At 36.7% G+C, this 22,362-nt stretch overlaps 1 protein-coding gene across 8 annotated transcripts in view; it reads right to left on the reverse strand.

Moving 5' to 3' along the window:
• The window catches only part of LOC121406342 (inositol 1,4,5-triphosphate receptor associated 1-like), a 57,048-nt gene that overhangs the window by 28,619 nt on the left and 6,067 nt on the right, over positions 1-22,362 (reverse strand). For 5 of the 8 annotated variants that reach the window (XM_041597377.1, XM_041597376.1, XM_041597373.1 and 2 more), the window contains exons 1-8: positions 13,397-13,588; positions 10,867-11,020; positions 8,773-9,781; positions 8,139-8,222; positions 3,628-3,713; positions 2,862-3,026; positions 1,671-1,774; positions 480-626 (exon numbers count right to left, since the gene is read on the reverse strand). In XM_041597377.1, the coding sequence (XP_041453311.1) occupies positions 480-626; positions 1,671-1,774; positions 2,862-3,026; positions 3,628-3,713; positions 8,139-8,222; positions 8,773-9,781; positions 10,867-11,020; positions 13,397-13,582 (1,935 nt within the window). In that variant the 5' untranslated portion in view covers positions 13,583-13,588. Of the gene's footprint in view, positions 1-479; positions 627-1,670; positions 1,775-2,861; positions 3,027-3,627; positions 3,714-8,138; positions 8,223-8,772; positions 9,782-10,268; positions 10,346-10,466; positions 10,534-10,866; positions 11,021-13,396; positions 13,589-16,641; positions 16,750-18,164; positions 18,340-22,362 lie in introns of those variants that run through there. The other 3 variants (XM_041597374.1, XM_041597379.1, XM_041597378.1) reach the window with 3 other exon arrangements.

Below are 22,362 nucleotides of genomic sequence, written 5' to 3' on the forward strand. Positions count from 1 at the left end.
CCTACCAGCATTTTTATTGTCTTTTCACCAAGGTGAGGTTCATGGCTGAATAATTGTTACCGATTGAGAAAGAGAATAAAATGCAGTTAGTATTTTGCTTATGAAAGGCAACATTCAACAGTATTAATTTGATAAGATGCCATAAAGATGTCATTACTTTCTCAAGTGAATGTAGGGGTAACATAGAGCTAAAATGCATGTACATCTACCAAGACCTCTAGTTTATTAGTCCTCTCTTTCAATCCTTCTCTGCCCCCCCCCCCCCCCCCACCACCACCACCCCCCCCCCCCTTCACTCTGTAGTGCAGCCCATTATGATAAAATTACATCCTGTTTCTTCAATATCATGTCCCACCCTACTGATGACAACATAAGATTGAGATACACTCCTGTCTTATTTTGAAGCTAGGTAAAGCCGATTTAGGAGTTGAATCTGTATTAATAGGTTACTCTGATAATAGTACAAATCACACACAAACCTGTCTTAATTTGGAGCTAGATAAAGCCGATTTAGGAGTTGAATCTGTTTTGATGGGTCCTATAGCTTTCATAAGATCAGCCTTGACGTCAAAGTCATCGGAATCTTTCCTGCTCTTTGCTTTCTCCTCCTCAGGATCAGAGTCACCCTACAAGAAAAAAAATAGAACAAAATCATCCTACAAGAAAAAAAACCCAGAACAAGTTGAATGCCTCTTGCAGTCTCGCCCGCATCATGCAATTCAATAAAGCAGCAGTGCTGACTTGGAAAACAACTAAGATGAAATAATCTTTCAACCCCCCAAAAAACCCAATCATTTGTTGACCTTGAATGAACTACGACCTCGCCTAGTGACCTAAAATATCATTCATCTATTTGCTGATACTTATATTTGCTTATATTTATATGTAACTTATAAACGATAGGGACTTATACTTTTAATATCATCTTGACAATTCAAAATCAGACCTTGGTTACGAAAGTTTTAATGTTCATACCACAATGTAAAGCTCATTGATCCCAAATGACCATTGACCTTGACCATGTTGAGGGCAAAATCCTTGGGTGAAGTGGTGTTGCGGTCCCTAGAGCCTCTAGAAACAACTATGCCTTTCATAGATGCAGGCTGTTACAATGGAAAACACTCTATCCCTCGGATAGGACGTTAAATGGAGGCCCCGTGTAGAGGAGAGTCACCACCTTTGCACGTTAAGAACCCACTGCACTATTCGTATAAGAGTAGGGGGAAACCCCTGTGTAGTGGTCCACCTGCATTCCCCCCAATCAGTTATATCGGGAGGAGAGACCTGCGGGTCATAGTGATTCAGTTCGCTTTTCGCCTCCCAGGCACAGGTGACGCCAACACAAATAATAATAATAGCAGTCCTTACATACATATGTGGGTGCGTCTTGGTCTAGTGGTTCTGACTATCGCCTTTAAAACAGAGGATTGTGGGTTCGAATCGTAGCAATGGCGTGTTTCCCTTCAGAAAGAAATTTATCCACACTGTACTGCACTCGACCCAGGTGAGGTGAATGGGTACCCGGCAGGAGTAATTCCTTGCATGCATTGAGCGCCGGTGATGGTAGCTCGAGCTAAAGCCGGGTAATAATAGCAGCGCTTTGTATCCTCTGGCAATAAGCACTTTATAAATCCAGCTATTATTATTATTATCACAAACTAATGACTCACCTCAGCTCCTACCCTTTCTTCCTGGGTGATTAGACTAGGACTCATATCATCTTTGAGGGGCTCTGGAGACGAATCAGGGCTGGTATCATCTGATACTACATCATCTAATGAAGAAGAAAAAGAAAAGTTTGTCACCATGGAGCGTCGTGGCCCAGTGGAATAGTCTCCGGACTTTGAAACAGAGGGTCATGGCTTCATATCCCAGCCATGGCGTAACTTCCTTCAGCAAGGAATTCATCCACTGTGCTGCACTTGACTCAGGTGAGGTGACTGGGTACCCGGCAGGAAGTAATTCCTCAAAAAGCACCTGAATAGGTAGTAGCCTGGCTTACCCGGGTAACAATAATAGCAGGGCTCGCTGGGAGAACAGTTTACGGAAATGAAGTGGCTACCCTGGGTAAATATACCATTATTATTACTATTACTAAATAAGTTCATTATTGCGGATTGAAATAATATTTTTTATTATATTTATTGATTTTCATATTTTTGAAATAATATTTTTTTGAACATATATATTTGAAAATATATATTTTGAATTAATATTTTTGAAATAATATTTTTATATTTTTTATTCATACAGACATTTGGGTGGTCATTAAATTGGATTCTCTGTCAAAAGTCATTTTGAGATCGTTACCGAATTTTTTAATCTTTAAACCCAGGCTTGAAGTTGGTCATTCGATTAGCAGAACAAATGCCGCCGGAGCAAATGTCAAAGAACCTTATGAACATGATGTAAGAAAATACCAGGGCACCACTGTAGGTTTAATCTTTACAATTGATTCCTTTGAACTGAATGCGCAATCTATCACATAATAAACAGTACATCTTAGACAAAATAAAGCCTGGAGCAATCGTTGTTATGGCAAAATAAAGTTGTGTCTCTTTCTTATTTGCAATCAATCACATAATACCCAGCCATGGCGTAATTTCCTTCAGCAAGAAACTGATCCACGATGTGCTGCACTCAACCCAGGTGAGGTAAATGGGTACCGGTAGGAAGTAATTCCTTAAAAAGCTGTGTGCGCTATGAACGCCTAGCTTAGCCGGGTAATATTGGAGCGCCTTGAGCACCTAACAAGGTGGATATGTGCGCAATATAAATATCCTATATTATTATTATTATTATTACAATCAATCACTAAACTCTGTGCTGATTGTCGTGGAATCTTTAAACAATGGCCCAACCTCCTTTCTTTGCCGGTGAAAACCGCCTCCCCCTCCTGTTGTCGAACTTCTCTGAGATCTTCCTGGACTCGGAGAGGAGCTTCTCGTTGAGGGCGTGGTCCGCTGGAGAGATGGACGACACATCGATGTCTGCCGTCGTCAGGTCTACCATCTCACCATTACTTGCTGTAAAGGAAACAAAAATAAAAGAATGAAAATGATAATAAAAATCATCATCACAATTATAGTAAAAATGAAACTGAAAATGATATTGATAACACTACTACTAAACCTACTACTACTACTACTGCTACTGCTACTGCTACTGCTACTGCTACTGCTACTACTACTACTACTACTTCTACTGCTGCTGCTGCTGCTACTCCTACTACTACTACTACTACTACTACTACTACTACTACTACTACTACTACTACTACTACTACTACTACTACTACTACTACTACTACTACTACTACTACTACTACTACTAGTCTACTACTACTACTACTACTACTACTACTACTACTACTACTACTACTACTACTACTACTACTCCTACTCCTACTCCTACTCCTACTACTACTACTACTACTAATAATAATAAATAATAATTTTTTTTCACTACTACTAATTTTCCCACCCCTGGCGACACAGATGTCTTCAAACCCTGGTTTAGACCTTTTCCGTCACATGATAAAGATAGACATTTCCAGAAATGTCATGTTTTTTCAATCAATAAGTTTGGATAGTAAAATAAGTGAGTAAAAACCAAGTGGTAATTTACCTTGTATAACTCCTGAGTATTTCCTCTCTCGTTCCAATGATCGTCTCTGTCTCATGGTTGATTTCTCTGGGTTTAACAAAGTCTCCCTATGGGCAGAAAAATACAAGGAAGAGACATTCAAATAAACACTATTTTAGATTCAGATTCAGAGTTTTTTCCATTTCATAGTCAAGTATTTAGGACAATATTTTTTTTGTATATTAGTTGGGAAAAATACTGTCTTCAGAAATTACCATCAGAATTTGTAATTAATCTACTCAATCATGTATATTCACAATTCAGGGAAAAAAATACACGGGGGCTCGGGGCGATTTTGCCCCAGAAATGCCCTAAGGAGCCCTGGAAAACTAAAATGGAGCCCCTGAAATTCATATAGGGTCCAATGTAAACTTTAACACAAAAATTAGGATATTTGGGCTAGTGAGCTCAAAAATAGCCCCAGAAAATAAATTATTAATTTTTTCCCTGAATTCACATGTATCTTTACAAATTTTGCTGACACCAGATTCTTGATAAAGTAATACAAAAATCTCAGTAATAAAATATCTGTATCATACATACGATTAAACATCACTATGGCATATTATACAGAATTGTACATGCCTTGAATTGATTTGCACACAACTTTTCAAGAAAATGAAGTTGATTATAAATAGCTTTGAAAACAAATCTAAGGATATATACAGTGGTGCTTAAAAGTTAGCGAACCCCATCAGAAAATTAGCATATATTCAAAGTGCTCAAGTTCTGACATGTTTTAAGTAGATGTATTCAATTATGAAGTCAGGTGATAAAATATTACATTCAATAAAGTTTTATTTCGCTGGGCTCGCCAAACATTGCAGTGTTGTCTGCATTCAACACTCAACATGAAGGAGTGCATTTTGTGGTGGGGTTCACTAATACCCCTTTCATAAACCCATCCTCCAATTATCCGCCTAAGAGTAACGCGGATAATTCAATAAAAATTGCATTCACAAACTCCGAAAACAATCCACACTATTTTTTACGAGCGCCCCACCTGAAAAAGGCGGATAATTGTCATGGCAACTGCACACGCCCCCTCCGATGGGGTTGCGTTGGAAAAGGGTGATATTGTGACAGCACCATGGCAATTATCCGCATTACTTTGGAAATACGTTCATGAAGTCAAAATCTGGTCCCGATGCTGCTATTCTGCGGATAATTGCAGCATCGAAATAATGCGGATAACTCTGGTCCTGCTCTGATTTTATGAAAGGGGTATAATTTTATTCCAGTTTCTACAAATACATATACAGTGAACAGACATTTATAGACTCTAAATAAACAATTGACAAATATAAATAAAACACATACCTTTGATATTAACATGTACAGATTTAACCCGATCAGAGTTTTAATATACACTCTCCACACCATGAAATAACACATACAACACTGTATCAAACTACACGCAGATACATGTATATTGGTATCAAATACCAGCAAAAATACCATTCATTATTGATGTGTATTGGAGTGTGAATACTATTGTCAAAAATCCTTTTTTTTTTCGTAAGGTGGAAACCCCATGGAAAAAACACTGATTTGACTACATTCCAGAAATCTGACCAACAAGTTATATATATATATATATATATATATATATAATTGTTGATTTCTAATGAATCATCTTTTGTCTGTTTGAACTCAATAGGATCAAAATCGAGTTTCACAGAACTTGTGAATACTTTCAGGTTCACCATGAAGACTACATATAAAGGATTTTGAAATGTCAAGTGCTTTGGAGCGTACTTCAGCGCTCTCAGTTTTGCCAATGGCTATAGTATATATCTTCTTCCTTCACAAAGCTACATGCACAGGGAAAGACACAAACTTTGTGCCAATGATAGTTCTGGGGCCGTTGCAAAAAGGAATTGCGATCAAACGCAACTTGTTTTTTAAACCAATGAAACACACGTATTGGAAATTTGCGCTTGTTCTTTTTTAGTTGCATTTCATTGCGTTTAAACGCAACACTTTCGGCAATGGGCTGCTGAACTCCTTCAAAACATGGCCATTACCCCCCCCCCCCCGAGAGATAGAAAGAAAGAGAGAGAGAGAGAGCACTGTAGCTTCTATGGACCATCAAAGAATTCTTGGATAACAATGCGTTTTATCAAGTACACAACAAAATTGACCCCGATCTCAATTCTATAAGAGGTGCGAAATAATTCCATTCTAGCAAAGAATAAAAAGGCCAAAACTGTCCATGTCACCAACATCGAATCTGGTTCAGGTCACTTAGCAGCCTAGTTAATATTGCCTAGGAAAATGGAAATGATTTGGTCTGACTGTCTTTGGAAATAATAAACACAAACATCTTTTTTTTTACATTAATACTAAAACAATATGCATTTACATAAAGCGATATAAACTATTTCTATATGTGCTGAAACTCCCCAGATGCTGTACATACTACTAGAATAAATCAGTTCTCTCTTTTAGTTTGAAATTATATATTAAGTCAATTATTAATCACAGTATAACTGTTTCATAAATGTAGCAATGAACACGAACGCTGACAGTGACTTTGGAGGGATTTACCAACACTCTAAAAGGAGGCCTTAATATCTCACCCACTTTTAAAAATACACCAAAATTCTTTGAAAATCATGAGTGGAATAAATTACATCAGATTTTCCATACATGTAAATCTACATATAATTGGAATGCTCCCCGGGAGTGGAGAATGTGCATACATTGTGTGCAGGCAAGCCAGTGTAATTGTTATCTACATGTATAAAAGGCTTACGTATCAGTCTGCTATGTGTTACGCTTTATATCAAAGCGGAATACCATTATTGTACAAGGTAGATGAGATTGCCTTTTAAATAAAAAAAATATAAGAATAAAAATGACCTTCTGTATGATTTAAAAGATGTTGATTTTTAATAACTTGCCCTAAAATGGTCGAATAAAGAATTATTAAATTCACATAGACTTTGTACAGGGAGAGTCCAGTTCTGGTAGCACTAATGTTAAAAAGGAGTTATATAAAATCAGCTGCTTATCAAACACATATTTCCTTGTCAGGTGTTATACTGTCATTATTCTAACTTATCAATGGCATGGCTGAATACAACTTCTAATAATATTGTCAAGGTTTTTCTCACAATTCAAAATCTGCTCCAATCCACCTTTAACCACAATTCTAAATATACCTGTAGCACAAATTCTGTATATTATCCTCACGATTAACCCTGAAAGGTTCAAAGTGAATCCAACTTTAGAAGGAAAATCAATAGTGATCTGGGGTCCGTTTCATGAGGGACTTGCAGCTGTTGTAACTTTGCCATTATAGCAACTACCATGGTCACAGGGCTCATCAGCCAGAATCAAGGTTACCATGGTAGTTGCCATAATGGCAAAGTTACAACAGTTGTAACTCTTTAAGAAACGGCCCCTGATACAACGTGGAGCGCTGTGGCCCAGTGGATAAGTCTCCGGACTTTGAAACAGGGTCGTAGGTTCAAATCCGAGCCATGGCGTAATTTCGGCAAGAAATTTATCCACATTGTGCTGCAGTCGACCAAGGTGAGGTGAATGGGTACCCGGTAGGATTCTTCCTTGAACGCTTTAGCGCCTATTAATATGGCGGCTAAGCTACAGCCGGGGTAATAATATGATACCAAGTATCAAAGCACAGTTGAGTATATTCACATAGTAACTGCACTATATACATTTTAAATGAACATATTATTATTTAATCTGTTGTGAATTTCAAAGGAAATCCCATCAAATACTTTTATTTCTGTGTATTTTCTATTGCAATATTTCATTCAAGATTGTGTCAAAATGCAAAGTCTATCCCAAATTCAAGTTAATAAGACCCATAGAGATACCCTGTTAATCTGTTTTTGATGCTCAAATTGGCAACAATCTTAAATTTTCCATTCATCTTGGTACTTCTTAGCAAATTAAATATGTATAATGTGTCCAATAATGACAAGGTTTTTAACAACAAAAGCAGTTGCCAATTTGCATCTTTAAAACAATATTTTTTTCATCACATTGCCAATTTAGGGAGATTAATTTTGGTTTATTGATTTTTTTTCCATTTTGCTTCACATCAACTTGTTATTCAAGAAATAAGTGGTCTAGGGGATGTTAAGAAGTGAGTTGTCTGCAAGAATTCAGGTGAGCATTTCATTAAATAATTAGTCATTTATTTTTACTGACAATTTTTGCTCTCAATTAATCAGATTCAAGGATTTAAAGTAGCTTATAACAGTAGTTTTATGACTGTCTCATGAAACACTCCCAGGGAGTATTTCATAAAGATTTAAATATGACTTAAATGCCTCGTTGCGTGCGATATAAGACATGACCACATTGGTCAGATCATGCCAAGAAGACGTGCACAACTGTGTATTGATCAATAAGATTGCGCGTTGCATATCCTGTACGCGTCGGCATTTAGTGCGACTCTTAAGTCATGCTTAAATCTTTGTGAAACATCCCCTTGGTCTGCAGTTTGAAATACTTACTTGTGTCCAGTTGGTTGGAGTCTTGCAATGTCTTTATTAGAATTCTCATCCAGACATACCGGGGCAGTCTCTTCCATCTTATCTCTATAAAGATTAACGACGAGAAAGGACAAAATTATGTTTGGTGAAACCTGACCGAGCGTAGTCAACCTGCTGACTTTTAATCTCTACATTCAAATTTGACCCCCCCCCACAGCCTACATTGCCCCATAAAGATACATGCCAATCAACCCTATTTTCATCATTTTTAAAACTTCTTTTGACGAAATGATTAATAAAAATAAAAACTGGTGTATGGAGTAGTAGAACATCATCCATATTGAGAGCATTAGAAAATTGTTTTTAAACCATATCAATGTACATACATGTAACATGTATATATACCAATGCTCAGTTTAGTAATCCCCAATCTCCAATTCACAGGTGTATGTATAATGCACATGCATGGGTCTAAATGATATGAAAGGCATCGCTGCCACAAGAAAAACTACACATACTTAGGAGCTACATATACATGTATCATATAATACATCAATCAACAACAAACAAAGCCAACCTTCTGTCCCATAACTTTCTTTACCCTCTGATAGGCTAAGATACTACTTCTTTTTTTCTTAATACGAATAAACCCTACCTGCTTGCAATGATGGGTTTGAAGCTTAGTGTCTCAACAGGTTTGGTCGGTTCTCCTTCTTGCTTGCCAAAGATGAGAGGTGAAGACCTTGCGCTGACAAACAAGGGTGAATCTGAGCTGAAGTCTGAATCCCAATCTTCACAGATAAGGTGTGGAGGCAAGGTAGAGGGCGCCAGATAGGTGGTGGATGATACAGAGGACGAAGAACTCGAGGATGTCTTGATGGGGGCCGGGTGAATGTTGGAAGGCACAGGAATGGTGAGATCAAAAGTGAAAGAAGATTCTGAGGTAGCAGGATTAGGGTTTGGCAAGGTTTGTGTTGCAATGGTAGTCGCTTCTACCGAGTCCTCTCTAGAAAGACAGTCTGTTTGTGTGGTTGCATTCTCCTTGGGGGACACACACACTAGGTTCTTGTCAACCTCATGGTCTATATGAACATCATCACACCTCTCTAGGACATTGTCCGTTTGCGATTGAGCTTCTGTCAGCACGACGCTAGCTGACACTGCTTGGCTGCATGTGCTTGGTCCTTGACAGGAAGCACTTCTTGTGACCCTTGACCTGTCAGTCAACAACCAATCAGCATCTTCTTCAGTCTGTGTGCTTGCTATCTTGCGAATACGAACCTCTCTGTCCGTCTGGATGCAGGCATGGCATGAAGTCTTCTGATCATGAAACCTTGATGATTCCTGTTCTTCAACCGCTTCAGTTTGCGTGCCACAATCCTGGAGCTGTAGCCTCACTGCTTCATTCTTGAACAACTCGTCCAGATTCTCCGAGAGATTGGTCGTGCTGGTGGCATCCCCTGATAGAAGGCTTATAGGATCAAAGGCACCAAAGAGCTTAGGGTAGAGGATTTCAGTTGAAGAGAAGACCTGGTGTGGAGAAGGGTTGAGGTGATATCCGCATCGAGGACAAAGTGGCAGGAGGGCACTTGATCTGGAAAGGAAGGTAGCTCTGTCTGGACTAGGATGGAATGGCTGAGGGAAGACATCTAATGCCAAGGCATCTGAAATATGGGAAAAGAAAAGGAAATGTTATAGGACCTAAATCTCCTAACAAGGCACGTCATCCTTAAAGTTCAGAAGACAGGTATGACTGAGGGAAGAGGCTTGCAAAGGAGAAAGAGTGGGTCCAGTCGTTGCAGTGGCTGCTTTGTCATGAGCAGGGCTGCAAAAACAGTGCAAATTCCATTCAATGATTGAAAGGGACTTGACTATTTCTGATCAATTAAGCCCAAACTAACGACTACTCAAGACTGAAACCAACAAAGGGTAAAATATGATATGACTTGGCCACAGAAAGAACAACTAATGCTTTAATAGAAGGGGCAGGGCTACATGTGTATGTATATCCAATACTGACTACTGTCCTACAATGTATCTTTCCAGTCCCTAGTAAAGACTTGATCATCAGTCAAAGACTTGCCTACTTCTGATCAACCAAGTCTGAACTATGAACTACTCGAGACTGGAAAGTGATGATCAAATGCTCACCTACAAAGGTTGAGATAGGGTATGGTTGAGAGAAAAACTGATGCTTAGAAGGAACAGGGCTACGTCCAATACTGACTTCTATCTTATATCCACTCTCTGGTACAGACTTGATCAAATAGTCAAAGACTTTGCTATTTCAGATTAACCAAGTCTGAACTGGAACTACTCAAGACTGGAAAGTGGTGATCAAATGCTTACCTACAAAGGTTGAGATAGGGTAGGACTGAGGAAACAACTGATGCTTAGAAGGGACAGGGCTATGTCCAATACTAACTTCTATCTTATATCCACTCTCTGGTATTTAAAGACTTGATCAAAGAGTCAAAGACCTGCCTACTTCTGATTAACCAAGTCTGATTTAAAAACTACTGAAGACTGGAAAGGGAAGATCTAATGCTTACCTAAAAAGGTTTAGATAGGGTAGGACTGAGGAAACAACTGATATTTAGAAGGGACAGGGCTACGTCAATACTGACTTCTGTCTTATATCCAACCTCTGGTAAAGACTCTATCAACAGTCAAAGACTTGCCTACTTCTGATCAACCAAGTCTGAACTATGAACTACTCAAGACTGAAAAGTGATGATCAAATGCTTACCTACAAAGGTTGAGATAAGGTACGGTTGAGGAAAAAACTGATGCTTAGAAGGAACAGGGCTACGTCCAATACTTGCTTCTGTCCTGTATCCGGATTCTAGCAAAGGCTCGATGGACTCGCTGTCAGGGACATCCTCGTCTGATGAGAGCTCATCCTGTGTCAAAGAAAGGAATTGTGTGAATGCAACTCTGTCAGTGAGAAAGATATAGTCAATTCAAAGATGACCTGATTCCTTCACACTAATGCATGTTGTAATTCTCTACACTTTGTAAGACTCTCTTTTCAAGACTTTACAATGTATATATTCTTATTTGATGGTAGCTCATCCTGTGTCAAAGAAATGAATAATTGTGTGAACTCAACTCTGTCAGTGGGAAAGACGTAGCAATTCAAAGAGGACCTGATTCCTTCACACTATCACATGAACAGTGTTCAGTAAAATGGATCCAAACTGAGCAAAATGAATTTGTTGTTTTGTAAGTCGTTTTTCAAAAGGGCTACAAAACAGCTACAAAGTGGCGAGTTGCTCACTGCGCCTGTTAATTACCGATTTCTTTGCCTAGGTTGCGTGCAGCATAATAAATGCAAGTGAATTTCTCGTACTTGTAAGGATACAAGTGCTTTGGTATTATGGATCAGAGGACAAATCCCTGGACTTTTAACCACAAGGTCAGGGATTCAAACTCAATGGCAGCACTTACGTCTTTTGTGAACATGTCTGTGTTAATGGGTACATATACCTATGCGAGTGCTAGCTACATTTGTGACTCTGTTACACGTATGACCACGGTAATACTGAAGTAGTGCCACGAAAGAGTTTCTTTTGCAACAGCCACCCAAAATTTATCGATATTAATGGACTATTAAGACTAACCCTAAACCCAACCTTAACCCCCAATTTACCCTTGATCCCTAGTCCAAAGTAAAAATGTGTGCATTTTTTTCACTATCATACATTTTCAAAAACTTCCAAACCAACTAGTTTTAACAACATTCTCACTCATTTTTTTTCACTTTAGATGGCTGTCGCAAGAGAAATTCATCCAAGCTCCACAAGTTGGAGCACATGCTGGATGTAAACACTACGCATGGGGACATCGCTATTATAGTATTGGTATCTAATATTATCATCATACAACATAACAAGTCCAGGTTATCGTCCTGTAACATGTAACCACTTGGACATTCCTATAGTTCAAAAGTTTAATCTACTTTCTCTTCCTTCATGCATACTCCTTTGGAAGAATACAATGTAATGCAGAACATGTACAAAGTTTTGATACTACTCGGACCTTATTAGCATTAATTCTTTCTGCTGCTGTCTGCTTTCTTATACCCCTTTCATAAACCCAATTAAAACGAATTAGGCGGCTAATAGCAGCATAATTTGGTCGTAAAATTGGAGGACAAGAGTTATCCGCATTACTCTGATGCTGCTCTCATCCGCATAATAGCGGCATCGGGATAAGATTTTGAGTTTATGAACGCATTTCCAAATAATACGGATAATTGCCATGGTGCGGTCACAAGGTCACCCTTTTCCAACACAACCGCATCGGAGGGGGCATGTCCAGTTGTCATGGCGATTATCTGCCTTTTTCAGGATGAGCGCTCGTAAAAATAATGCGGCTTATTTTCGGAGTTTATGAACGCAATTTTTATTGAATTATCCGCATTACTCTTAGGCGGCTAATTGGAGGATAGGTTTATGAAATTAGGGTATAAAAGGGATGGTCCAGGCTGAATATGAAGAATTCACTGAGCAACATGCTGAAAATTTTATCAAAATCGGATAACAAATAATAAAGTTATTAAAGTTTAAAGTTAAGCAATATTTTGTAAAAACAGTCATCATGAATATTCATTAGGTGGGCTGATGATGTCACATCTCAACTTTCCGTTTAGTTATCTCATTACATAAAATCATATTTTATTTCATTATTTCATATTTGTGTGAATAATATGTCTCCTTTATAATGAGATAAGTTGCAGCAATAAATATCTAATGCAAAATCAGTTGTCAAGCCAAGTTTTCTAGTTCTTGGAGGAAAAAATTTGAAAACCTCATTTCATATAATAAAAATACAAAAGAACAAGTGGAGATGTGACATCATCAGTCCACCTAATGAATATTTATGATGACTGTTTTCACAAAATATTGCTGAACTTTAAAATTCAATAACTTTATTTGTTATCTGATTTTGATGAAATTTTTGGCATTTTGCATAGTGAATTCTACTCTACTTATCAAGCTATACATTCTTTAAGCCCGGACCATCCCTTTAATTGCCTTGAAAGTACAAACACATAACTTCAAAAAGTTTTACCAGAGCAGATTGATGGTAAACCTATCCAACAAACCAATACATGTGCAAAGTATGTAACCCAGTGTGCAATAGTACATGTACATGTATATTGACTGTATAATGAGCTCTAATGCAGCTTTTAGTATGAATGAAACCCATACGCCAATATCCACAGGTGTAATTTGTCTCTCTCTAGAAGCTTAGAAAAGTTGAAAAAGTGTTACCTGTGAAGTTTTGCCAAGCTTCACAGTTCTCCAAACATACTCCCACTGTTCATCATTTATAGCAAATAGTCCAAAATATATCCCATACGATAATCCAACATATATTCCATGCAATAGTCCAAAATATATTCCAATATTGAACAGTGGACTATATACACTGAGTTGCTGCTCGTACATTACATGCATGCACCATTGAAATCTATTCACTCCTGAAGGACAATAGAAACCACCCCATACCGGCCTGCTATTGTCATTTCTCAGAAGTTGTCCGACCTTTTGTTAAGAAGTCACAATCACAGACTGGAAAATACTTTATGTTCGGGTATTATGGGTAGTGCCTCTAGCATTATAGTGTAGGGTGGTGGGGGATAAAGGTCAAAACCAAGTGCACTCGTTTTTAGTTGTTGCTGTTGTTGTTGCAAATGGTGCTAATCACATTTATACTACATGGATATACATAATAATAATAGCCAATTTTTGTATCTATAGCACTTTTCCCAGAATGGCTAAAGCATGTTATTACCCCAGTCACTTGATTAATTCCAATCCCGCAATTCAATACATATCATTTGTAATACACCAAATCTATTTGGATAAAGAATGTTCAAAATGAAAATTCAACTTTAATTTTCTATTTCTCATAAAAACCATTCAGATTGCTGAATTGCTAAAGAAATTTGATCTATACTATACATGTAGCTGTTATGGACTGATTTCCAAAAAAAAAAGTATCTTAAGTAATAGCAGAAGTCAATTTTCCAAAAAAAATCATTGCAAAAAACAAAGTTCTGAAAACGAAACTACACATACATGAATCTCTACTTACAAACCTCCTCTATGTTGAAACAACAGAAAATGCTATTCCAAAACTTGATCATTAGGCCACACTGAGATAAATCCTTCCAACGAGAATGACTTCAAACTTGCAGATTCCAGAATTACCAGCCGACAAGGCAATTAACCCAATGACCACTGGATTCTATATTTCCATTGACTTTGCACAGCAAATATCCCCTTTCAGTTGGCAACAGATTAATGCACTTGCAAGGAATACTCTTGCAAAATGAGAGTAGATCACAGACCCAAGTATTAAGTTTGCATCTCATGATCTTTTTCTCTTATGTCAACAGGTTTGTTTACAAATTATTCACACCTCAAACAGATTTATAAGGACACACTTTCATCAGCCAAGCTTTGCTCAATAAATCTTAGGTTGTACATGTAGCAAGTATGGTTGATCTTCGTGATTAAAGGATAATGAAATCTTTGGACCAAGATAGCTTGTGTGAAAACAGAAAAATTAAAGAAACAGATCAACAAAGGTTGAGAAAAATCAGACAAATAATGAGAAAGTTGCAAGCATTTGAATATTGCGATCACTAATGCTATGAAGATCCTCTCATTGGCAATGCGGCAAAGATGTGTGATGTGACTTGTGAACAACTCTCCCTGCCTCTTTTTTTTCACATTTCTCAGTAGAGCATACATATTATTTCTATAGGAGGGCATGTAATACAGATTTTTAAAGAATACATCATGGATAAAGAGTTTGTATCACCAGAAGAAAAAGCAAAAAAATATGTTATTCTTTTTAGCCTAGCTTTCTAAAAATAATGACAAATCATAATATTTATTTCATTAGAATCAGATTCAACTACAGTTTTGATCAAGATGCATGTAGTTTGCAGGCTCATGGATAGGATAATTTGAAAACACAAGCTGATGGAAACGTGACTACTATTAACAACAGGGATTTGGTCGACTTTGAAGGGATAACTTGCTGGGATCAAAGCATTAAGGTGCTTTTGTCCAGTTCAGATAATTGATAATCATTCAGAAATATATTCAGGGAATAATTTTCCTGGTATCGCAATTTCCTCCACATTTTTGAAAGACTGCTATGCATAACTTTTGTATAGCATATTTTTACATAGGACTGAACATTACTTTAATACTAGATGAGAGCTTTTCTCTTTATATGACCGAAAATGCTATTCAAATTTGTAAAGCAAAATTATTTCCTGTGCATTTATAGTTTATTGTCAGTGACAGCTACATGTACATGTATCTTTGGGAATGTGACTTTATCTCTGGACCAATTTAATAATATTCATTGGGATGGGGGAACATGCCCGACCCCGACCCCCTAAAAATTGCACATCAGCATATGGGAGAGGGTTGAATCACCCCCCCCCCAAAAAAAAAAAAAAAAACTGAATAAATGGGAAAAGGACCCCTGTTTCCTAATTTCATAAATAAAAATAATGAGATTTGATAAACATTTTCTTCATTTTACTTGACTTTATTGAGAGGGTAGTGTATTTCTTTGAATTTTCTCTGCAACATGCCATAGTCTCCACAAAGTGCATTCATATATTGAATTATGTATAGCTGTGAAAACAGAGTCTGGAACTAATTCAAATACGAACGGTTTGAAAATTGAAACTGACACCTTGGTATGTGGCCAAAGGAATGTTGCTCCAAGATACTAAAGTCTTAGTAAAGATGCTAATATTCTGTCCACAATGTTCTTGTATTTAAATGTTTTGTGGGTTTTTTTTTCACATTAGTTCCTATTACTCTTACTATCGTTGTTATAATCATTGTCATCATATTTTCATTATTGTCATTATATCATCATTATAATTGCTATTTAAATCAATTACATGATAAACATTATTATCATTATTATCAAAAGTAGAAATTGAATTATGATTTCTATTATTTGTTACCAATATTTTTTTATTATTATCACTATTATTACTATACTATTTTTTAAATAAATATTAGTCCTTGAGCATAATATTGATGATGATGATGATGATAATTATTATTATTTAATAATAATAAATAATAACGCACATCGGAATAGAATATTTCTAGATAGATGGCGCTATATAAATGCCTATTATTATTATCATTATTATTATTATCATTGTTATTATTATTATTATTATTATTATAATAATAATATTATTTAATAAAAATAATAACGATCATCATCATCACCACCACCACAATCATCATCACCATCATCACCAACATCATCATCACCATCACCATCATCATCATCATCACCATCATCATCACCATCAACATCACCACCACCATCATCATCATCAATATATCAATACCAGGTGAGTAATGTCTTGTAATAGTACTTTCAATATACATTCACTATCCTCATCATCATCATTGCCATCATCATCATCACCATCATCATCATCCTTATATCAATTACTTACAAGGTGAGAAATATCTTGTACTAGCTTGCGTTTACTTTCATCTAACTCTGACTGGTTGGGTTTGGATGGAGTACTCTCGTGGGAAATCCTATTCCTTACGACTCCTTCCTAAAAAGAGAAAAATAATAAAAAGAAATCAAGAGTTTTAAACTGTTTACAAAGACTGCCCTCTGGAGGTGATCTTTATGGACAGGTTCCTGCAATAAGGATGGAGCACTTTCATGAGAAACCCTTTCAGAAATAGCGTGCTAATTTGAAAACTCGGGATGGTGCAGACGGCCCTAGAGACTGGAGAGTGGTAAAGTGGAGTTCTAGGTCCTGCTGCGTAGAAGTCACTATTATGGTAACTTAGCCATCCAATGGTAACTACATGTACCACGGTAAATGCTGATCAATGGCCAATCAAAATCAAGGATTTTGTGCAAGGTTAAAAATGTCCATAATTACCCTTTTTAGACAGGCTAAAATTTCCTTAACCCCGTACTATTGGTGGGGCTAAATGGCAATTTAGCCCCACCTATAGTACGGGGTTAAGCTTAGCCCACTTTCGTTTTACACAGCGTTTTTGCAAAGTGGGCTAACCCCACCTACAGTACGGGATTATTTGGCCCTGCAAAAAAGCAGGGTTATCCCACCAATTGCGGTGCTAAGAGCAATAGTACGGGGTTAAGATCGCATGTGTAAAACGAAAGTGGGCTAAGCTTAACCCCGTACTATAGGTGGGGCTAAATGGCAATTTGGCCCCACCTATAGTACGGGGTTAAGGAAATTGTAGCGTGTGTAAAAAGTGTACGAGTGAAGTACTTGTACTACGAATGATCGACAAAATCCACTAGTCCGGGGTTAGTGAGTTTCGTGTGTAAAAAGCAAGCATTCCTTATCCGGGGTTAGCAATAACAATTTGGCATGTGTGAAAAGGAAAAAAAATAGTACGGGTTAAGGATAGTACGGGGTTAGCGATAGTCCGGGGTTAAGAAAATCCTGTGTAAAAAGGGCAAATGGTAACTTTTGTGCAATGTGGTCCAGAACTCTCCAATGGTAGAGTTCATATCACCCTAATAGGTTGTAAACAAATCACTCTCGGTATTAAATCATAAATAACAACTTCGTTTTCATGATTCAAGTTTTATTCCAATCATAAAAACATGAAATAAAATGAGATATAAATAACTGGGTACAAAATGAAAATACACAAGGTGCAAGATTCAAGGAAAGTTGCAAAATCACATTAATATTAAAGTCAAAAAATTATATCAAGGAGCATTTCAATTCCTGTACATATGTATAAATTGGTTTTCTGAAAATTAATTTTAATAAGCAAAAAATATGGAACATACAAAATTTTCAACAAAGAAACACAAATTTCTTAATATACACCAACCTGAAATTGCAAAAAAAATCATTATAAAAGTGAATTGATAACAAACATAAGATACAAAGACATATAAATCAATTTTCTGCATTTCAACCAGTTTTACTGAAAAAATATACAGCATAATTTAGAATAAAAGTATAATACAAACCTCTGGAGATTTTACTGTCACACAGTAATACATCTTCTCCAATGGAATCAGGTCATCGTCAAAAGAAAATGACAGTTATTCATCCACTCCTTTATGCCAAGCAAACACAAAATGCTATAGGGCCTACATGGTAAAGCACAGTCTTTTCATTCCAGCTGTAATGCAAATCTTCTTCCTTCAAAGAAAACAAGTCTCACATTAGGAAATCTATGCCAGGAAAATCAGCAGGATTTATATGATCATTTACGAATAAAATCCGCCGATGAAGTGCAAAAATATGAACATCCGTGTTTTATATAAAGTGATATCGACGCTCTCATATTACGCCAAGGATCTGAAGAGAACTATTTGTTGTTTCTCAGGTTATTTTAGAGGCTTTATGAACATAATTTGATCTAAGGAAATATCAGGCCCTCTTAACACGAAGCAATGCGATTATTTGCAAGATTAATCTCTACATACAATTCCATCGAATTAATCACACGATAAACTGAAAAATCTATCACAAGGCTCTGTGCTACCAGGCCCTGACCAGGAAATATAAGAAACAAAGGATATTTCGCTGTCATGTGAAAACTCCCACTGGTTGACAATGTTTTCCACTACCAGTTCACTACAACAATAATAATATAGTAGGCATTTATATAGCACCATCTATATTAAATAATCTATTCTGAGGCATACTGTTATTATTATCATTATTATCACCCCGGCTTCAGTTCAAGCTGCCTTTCAACACTCAGTGCATTCAAGGAATTAATCCTGCTGGGTACCCATTCACCTCACCTGGGTCTAGAGCAGCACAATGTGGGTAAATTTCTTGCTGAAGGAAAATATGCCACGGCTGGGATTCGAACCCACGTCCCTCTGATTGAAAGACGGGAGTCGTAACCACTAGACCACAGAGCCCACATGAGTAGTCGATTACATTTGTACAAATGTCTTGTCGGCGAACAATATTTACGAAAATTCACAATCTTCTGAATGAAGGGGGGTATTGGAAGAAACTTGGCAATCAATTGCTAGTCAATTTTCAGCAAAAAAATCAATCACAATTCAGGCAAATAATCACAATTTGGCATTTAATTGATTACTCGTCTGTTTCTGGCAGCAATTCACTATAGTTAGAATTGATATATCAATTGTAAATTTGCATCAGGAATTTGCAATTGATTGCATAATATTTTTTGCACCACCCCTAAAGTATAATAGCAAAACCTTAAAGACTTCTCCAACTAAATGTCTTTTGAATCAAATAAAATTCACCAGAAAATCTAATAACTTCAATTTCTAGGGAAAATACTAAAGATAAAAAGAGCATTTCACCATCAGGTTTGTCAATGTCATCTGACAACTTTCCTTGATTCTGATTGGCTGAGTCGAGTACAATGCATGTGACACTGTCATGTGATAACTGTTGTAAAAAAACATACTAGGCCAAATGAAATATCCAATAAGTTCCTTAATGAAAATGCTCATAACAGCAAATTACCAAAGACTTCTCTAAAGAATGGTTTTTCAATTGATTGAAATTCACCAGAAAATCAAATATGTGAAAATATCCAAGGCAGATCAGTAGGTCTAAACATTGACTAGGGCCAAGTCATCTCAGACTAGTGAGAACTAGTCTAGAACTAGTGTAGTTCTGTTCCAAAGTCTATTTTAATCATAAGAATAATCCAGTTTGTTTAGAAAACACTTTACATGAAGGCCGACATGAAGGTATACAGGGCGTCACAAGTAACCCAGGTGAACAGATTCAATCAATCCTTCCTGCACATAAAATACACACATCCTCCACTCCCTTGGGAGTATTATACCAATCAGATTCCTGTGTTCTTTTACATGGATGTCAGGAACTGGCAAACATGATCTTATTCCTCAAATTTTAATCCAAATTATCGAAGCAGGTTCTGCCGACAGCTTTAAGACAGGCAGACCAGTGGCAATGCGATCTATATGTTAAGCAACAGAAGTTCTTCCTAGCTATCTATATCTAATTCCACTTTATATTTGCACTTTGGATTTGCATTCAAACTTTGTCCTCAATATACGGTTTATTTGTTTTCCAGCTTTATGCTTTTTGGGGATTCATGTTAGCTCAAAGAAGACTTGATACAATCAGTTTGTATGCAGACTGAAAGTAATTTATGCAGTGACAAATAGAGAATGAATTTGAAGACTTTTATTTCGATCAAAGTACTTGTAGTATACTAAACTATTTCATTGAATACATAACCAGTCAAAGTTATAGTTTTAGTTAAGTAGATATGCTTAACATATGTATCCCAAACAGACACCCTGGACTTTGAGGGGGGATTCCTTGATTTGAGAAACTGTGTTCACAAAAAAGGGAAAATATGCAATTGCATACCATTTATAGATTATGCAAAATCTGGACAGCCAATGGGGGGGTCCACTAAGCCCCCAGCAGAGTCCAGGGGCAGGGCCCAACGAAGTGGTCGAGAAGACAGTTCCCCATGAAATGTCTGTCCGTTAGTAACTTTAATCATAAAAGGAATGGGCTATTTAAGATGTATCTAGGACTTGGGGGTATGAAAGGGTCTCAGTGGAGATTTTTTTCCCCCATTTTTTTCTGTCACATGAAATTTCAGAAATCGTGTCCTGATTTTTGGCAATTTTGAAAGTAGAAAATCTGGGGAACGTCTTACAAAAAGTTGCGACTAATCTGATCACAACTATGCACGGCCAGCAACGAAAATGCATAAATGTTCAAAATGTTTTGACGTAATTTACATAAATTCATTGTTTTCTTGACAATACGGTGTGTCATTTACTTTATTCACAATGGACATTTTGAAAATTTTATGTAGAAAAAATTTTGACAATGATGGATTTCCATAGACTTACGATTGATTGGATCAATAGTAACTCATTGTTAAAACAGGGCCCAGGACAGCTGGCAGGTATGTAATTGCAAAACAAAATGGTATCGCTATTTATAAAACATACTATTTCTATTTTGTCATTTGCCATTCATGGACCACAGAACAAAAGTGGTTAGAATGCTTGATATCAAATCAATATCAATAAAATAATTGCCAACATGCATTTTATAGGAATTGCAATGATGAAACCTAAACCAAAACCTAAAACAAACAAGTAATTGCAATTGTTTCTCCTCAAACTCATTTCAACATGATAAGTTGAATATAAACTATTTTTTAATAGCTCACCATACCTGTAAGTTGCTCAATAAAACTGGGCAATTCCATGGTAACGGAATTACAAATCAGAGAAATTTTGCTGTTATTTTTGCTCACAGCATCCAGATATCTCAATATTTTCAAATTTTCTGAACCTAATACTATGCATGGCCACTAGTGCTATATACTGAACCAAGATTTTTAGAAAACCCCTCACACGTTCAGATGTGAATGACGGATATGTGCTATGGTAACGGAATTACCAGAGAAATGAGTCATTTTGCAACCCAAAGTTTAGTAAAAGTTTCTCTGAAATCTACAACACACTAGCTCCAAGTTAATGTCTGATTCAATTCATTATAATGTCAACTTTATTTTGAAAGTAATTTATTCACAAATATCATCAACAAATTTTCATGATTGGTCTTTCTTTAGGGCAAGTACATGGTAATGGTTATTGGAATACCATTTCGGAATGAATTTTAGGCTATTTTATATCACTTATTTTAATAGAGATAAAATATTTCATTTTATATCAGAATGTATATGAGAATACTACCACTGTCTCTTAGCATAAAGCAAAATGCTGTACATACATTTCTACCCATTTCAAACTGAGTTATGTTGCTGTTCTCAGATGTTGTGTTATTAATGACTTTGTTGGTCTCAATATTATCACCATCCTCTCCTTAGAGAAGTGTTCACATTCTGTGTATCATCCTCACTTGAAGGGTCATCGTCGTTACTCACTTTATTAATGAAGCAGTGATTATTGGATGATGCTGACTTTGCATGTTTCTGAGCATCCATTGCATACAAGTAGGGGTGGAGCACATTATTGGTTTGGTGCTAATTAAGGCATCTTGATTCTTGAATATCTGTCAAATCCACCTTACTTTTGGAAATGTCATCTGTATAAAGATTTAGTATGATTTTTTGGCATGTGATTCTTGTAACATCTGTAAATTATGGATCTCACTTCAATCTTTTCCACTCATTACTTTTTACTGCTCGCTACACTGTTTGCCAAT

This window comes from Lytechinus variegatus, chromosome 19 (assembly GCF_018143015.1).
Source record: "Lytechinus variegatus isolate NC3 chromosome 19, Lvar_3.0, whole genome shotgun sequence".
NCBI classification, from domain to species: Eukaryota; Metazoa; Echinodermata; class Echinoidea; order Temnopleuroida; family Toxopneustidae; genus Lytechinus; species Lytechinus variegatus.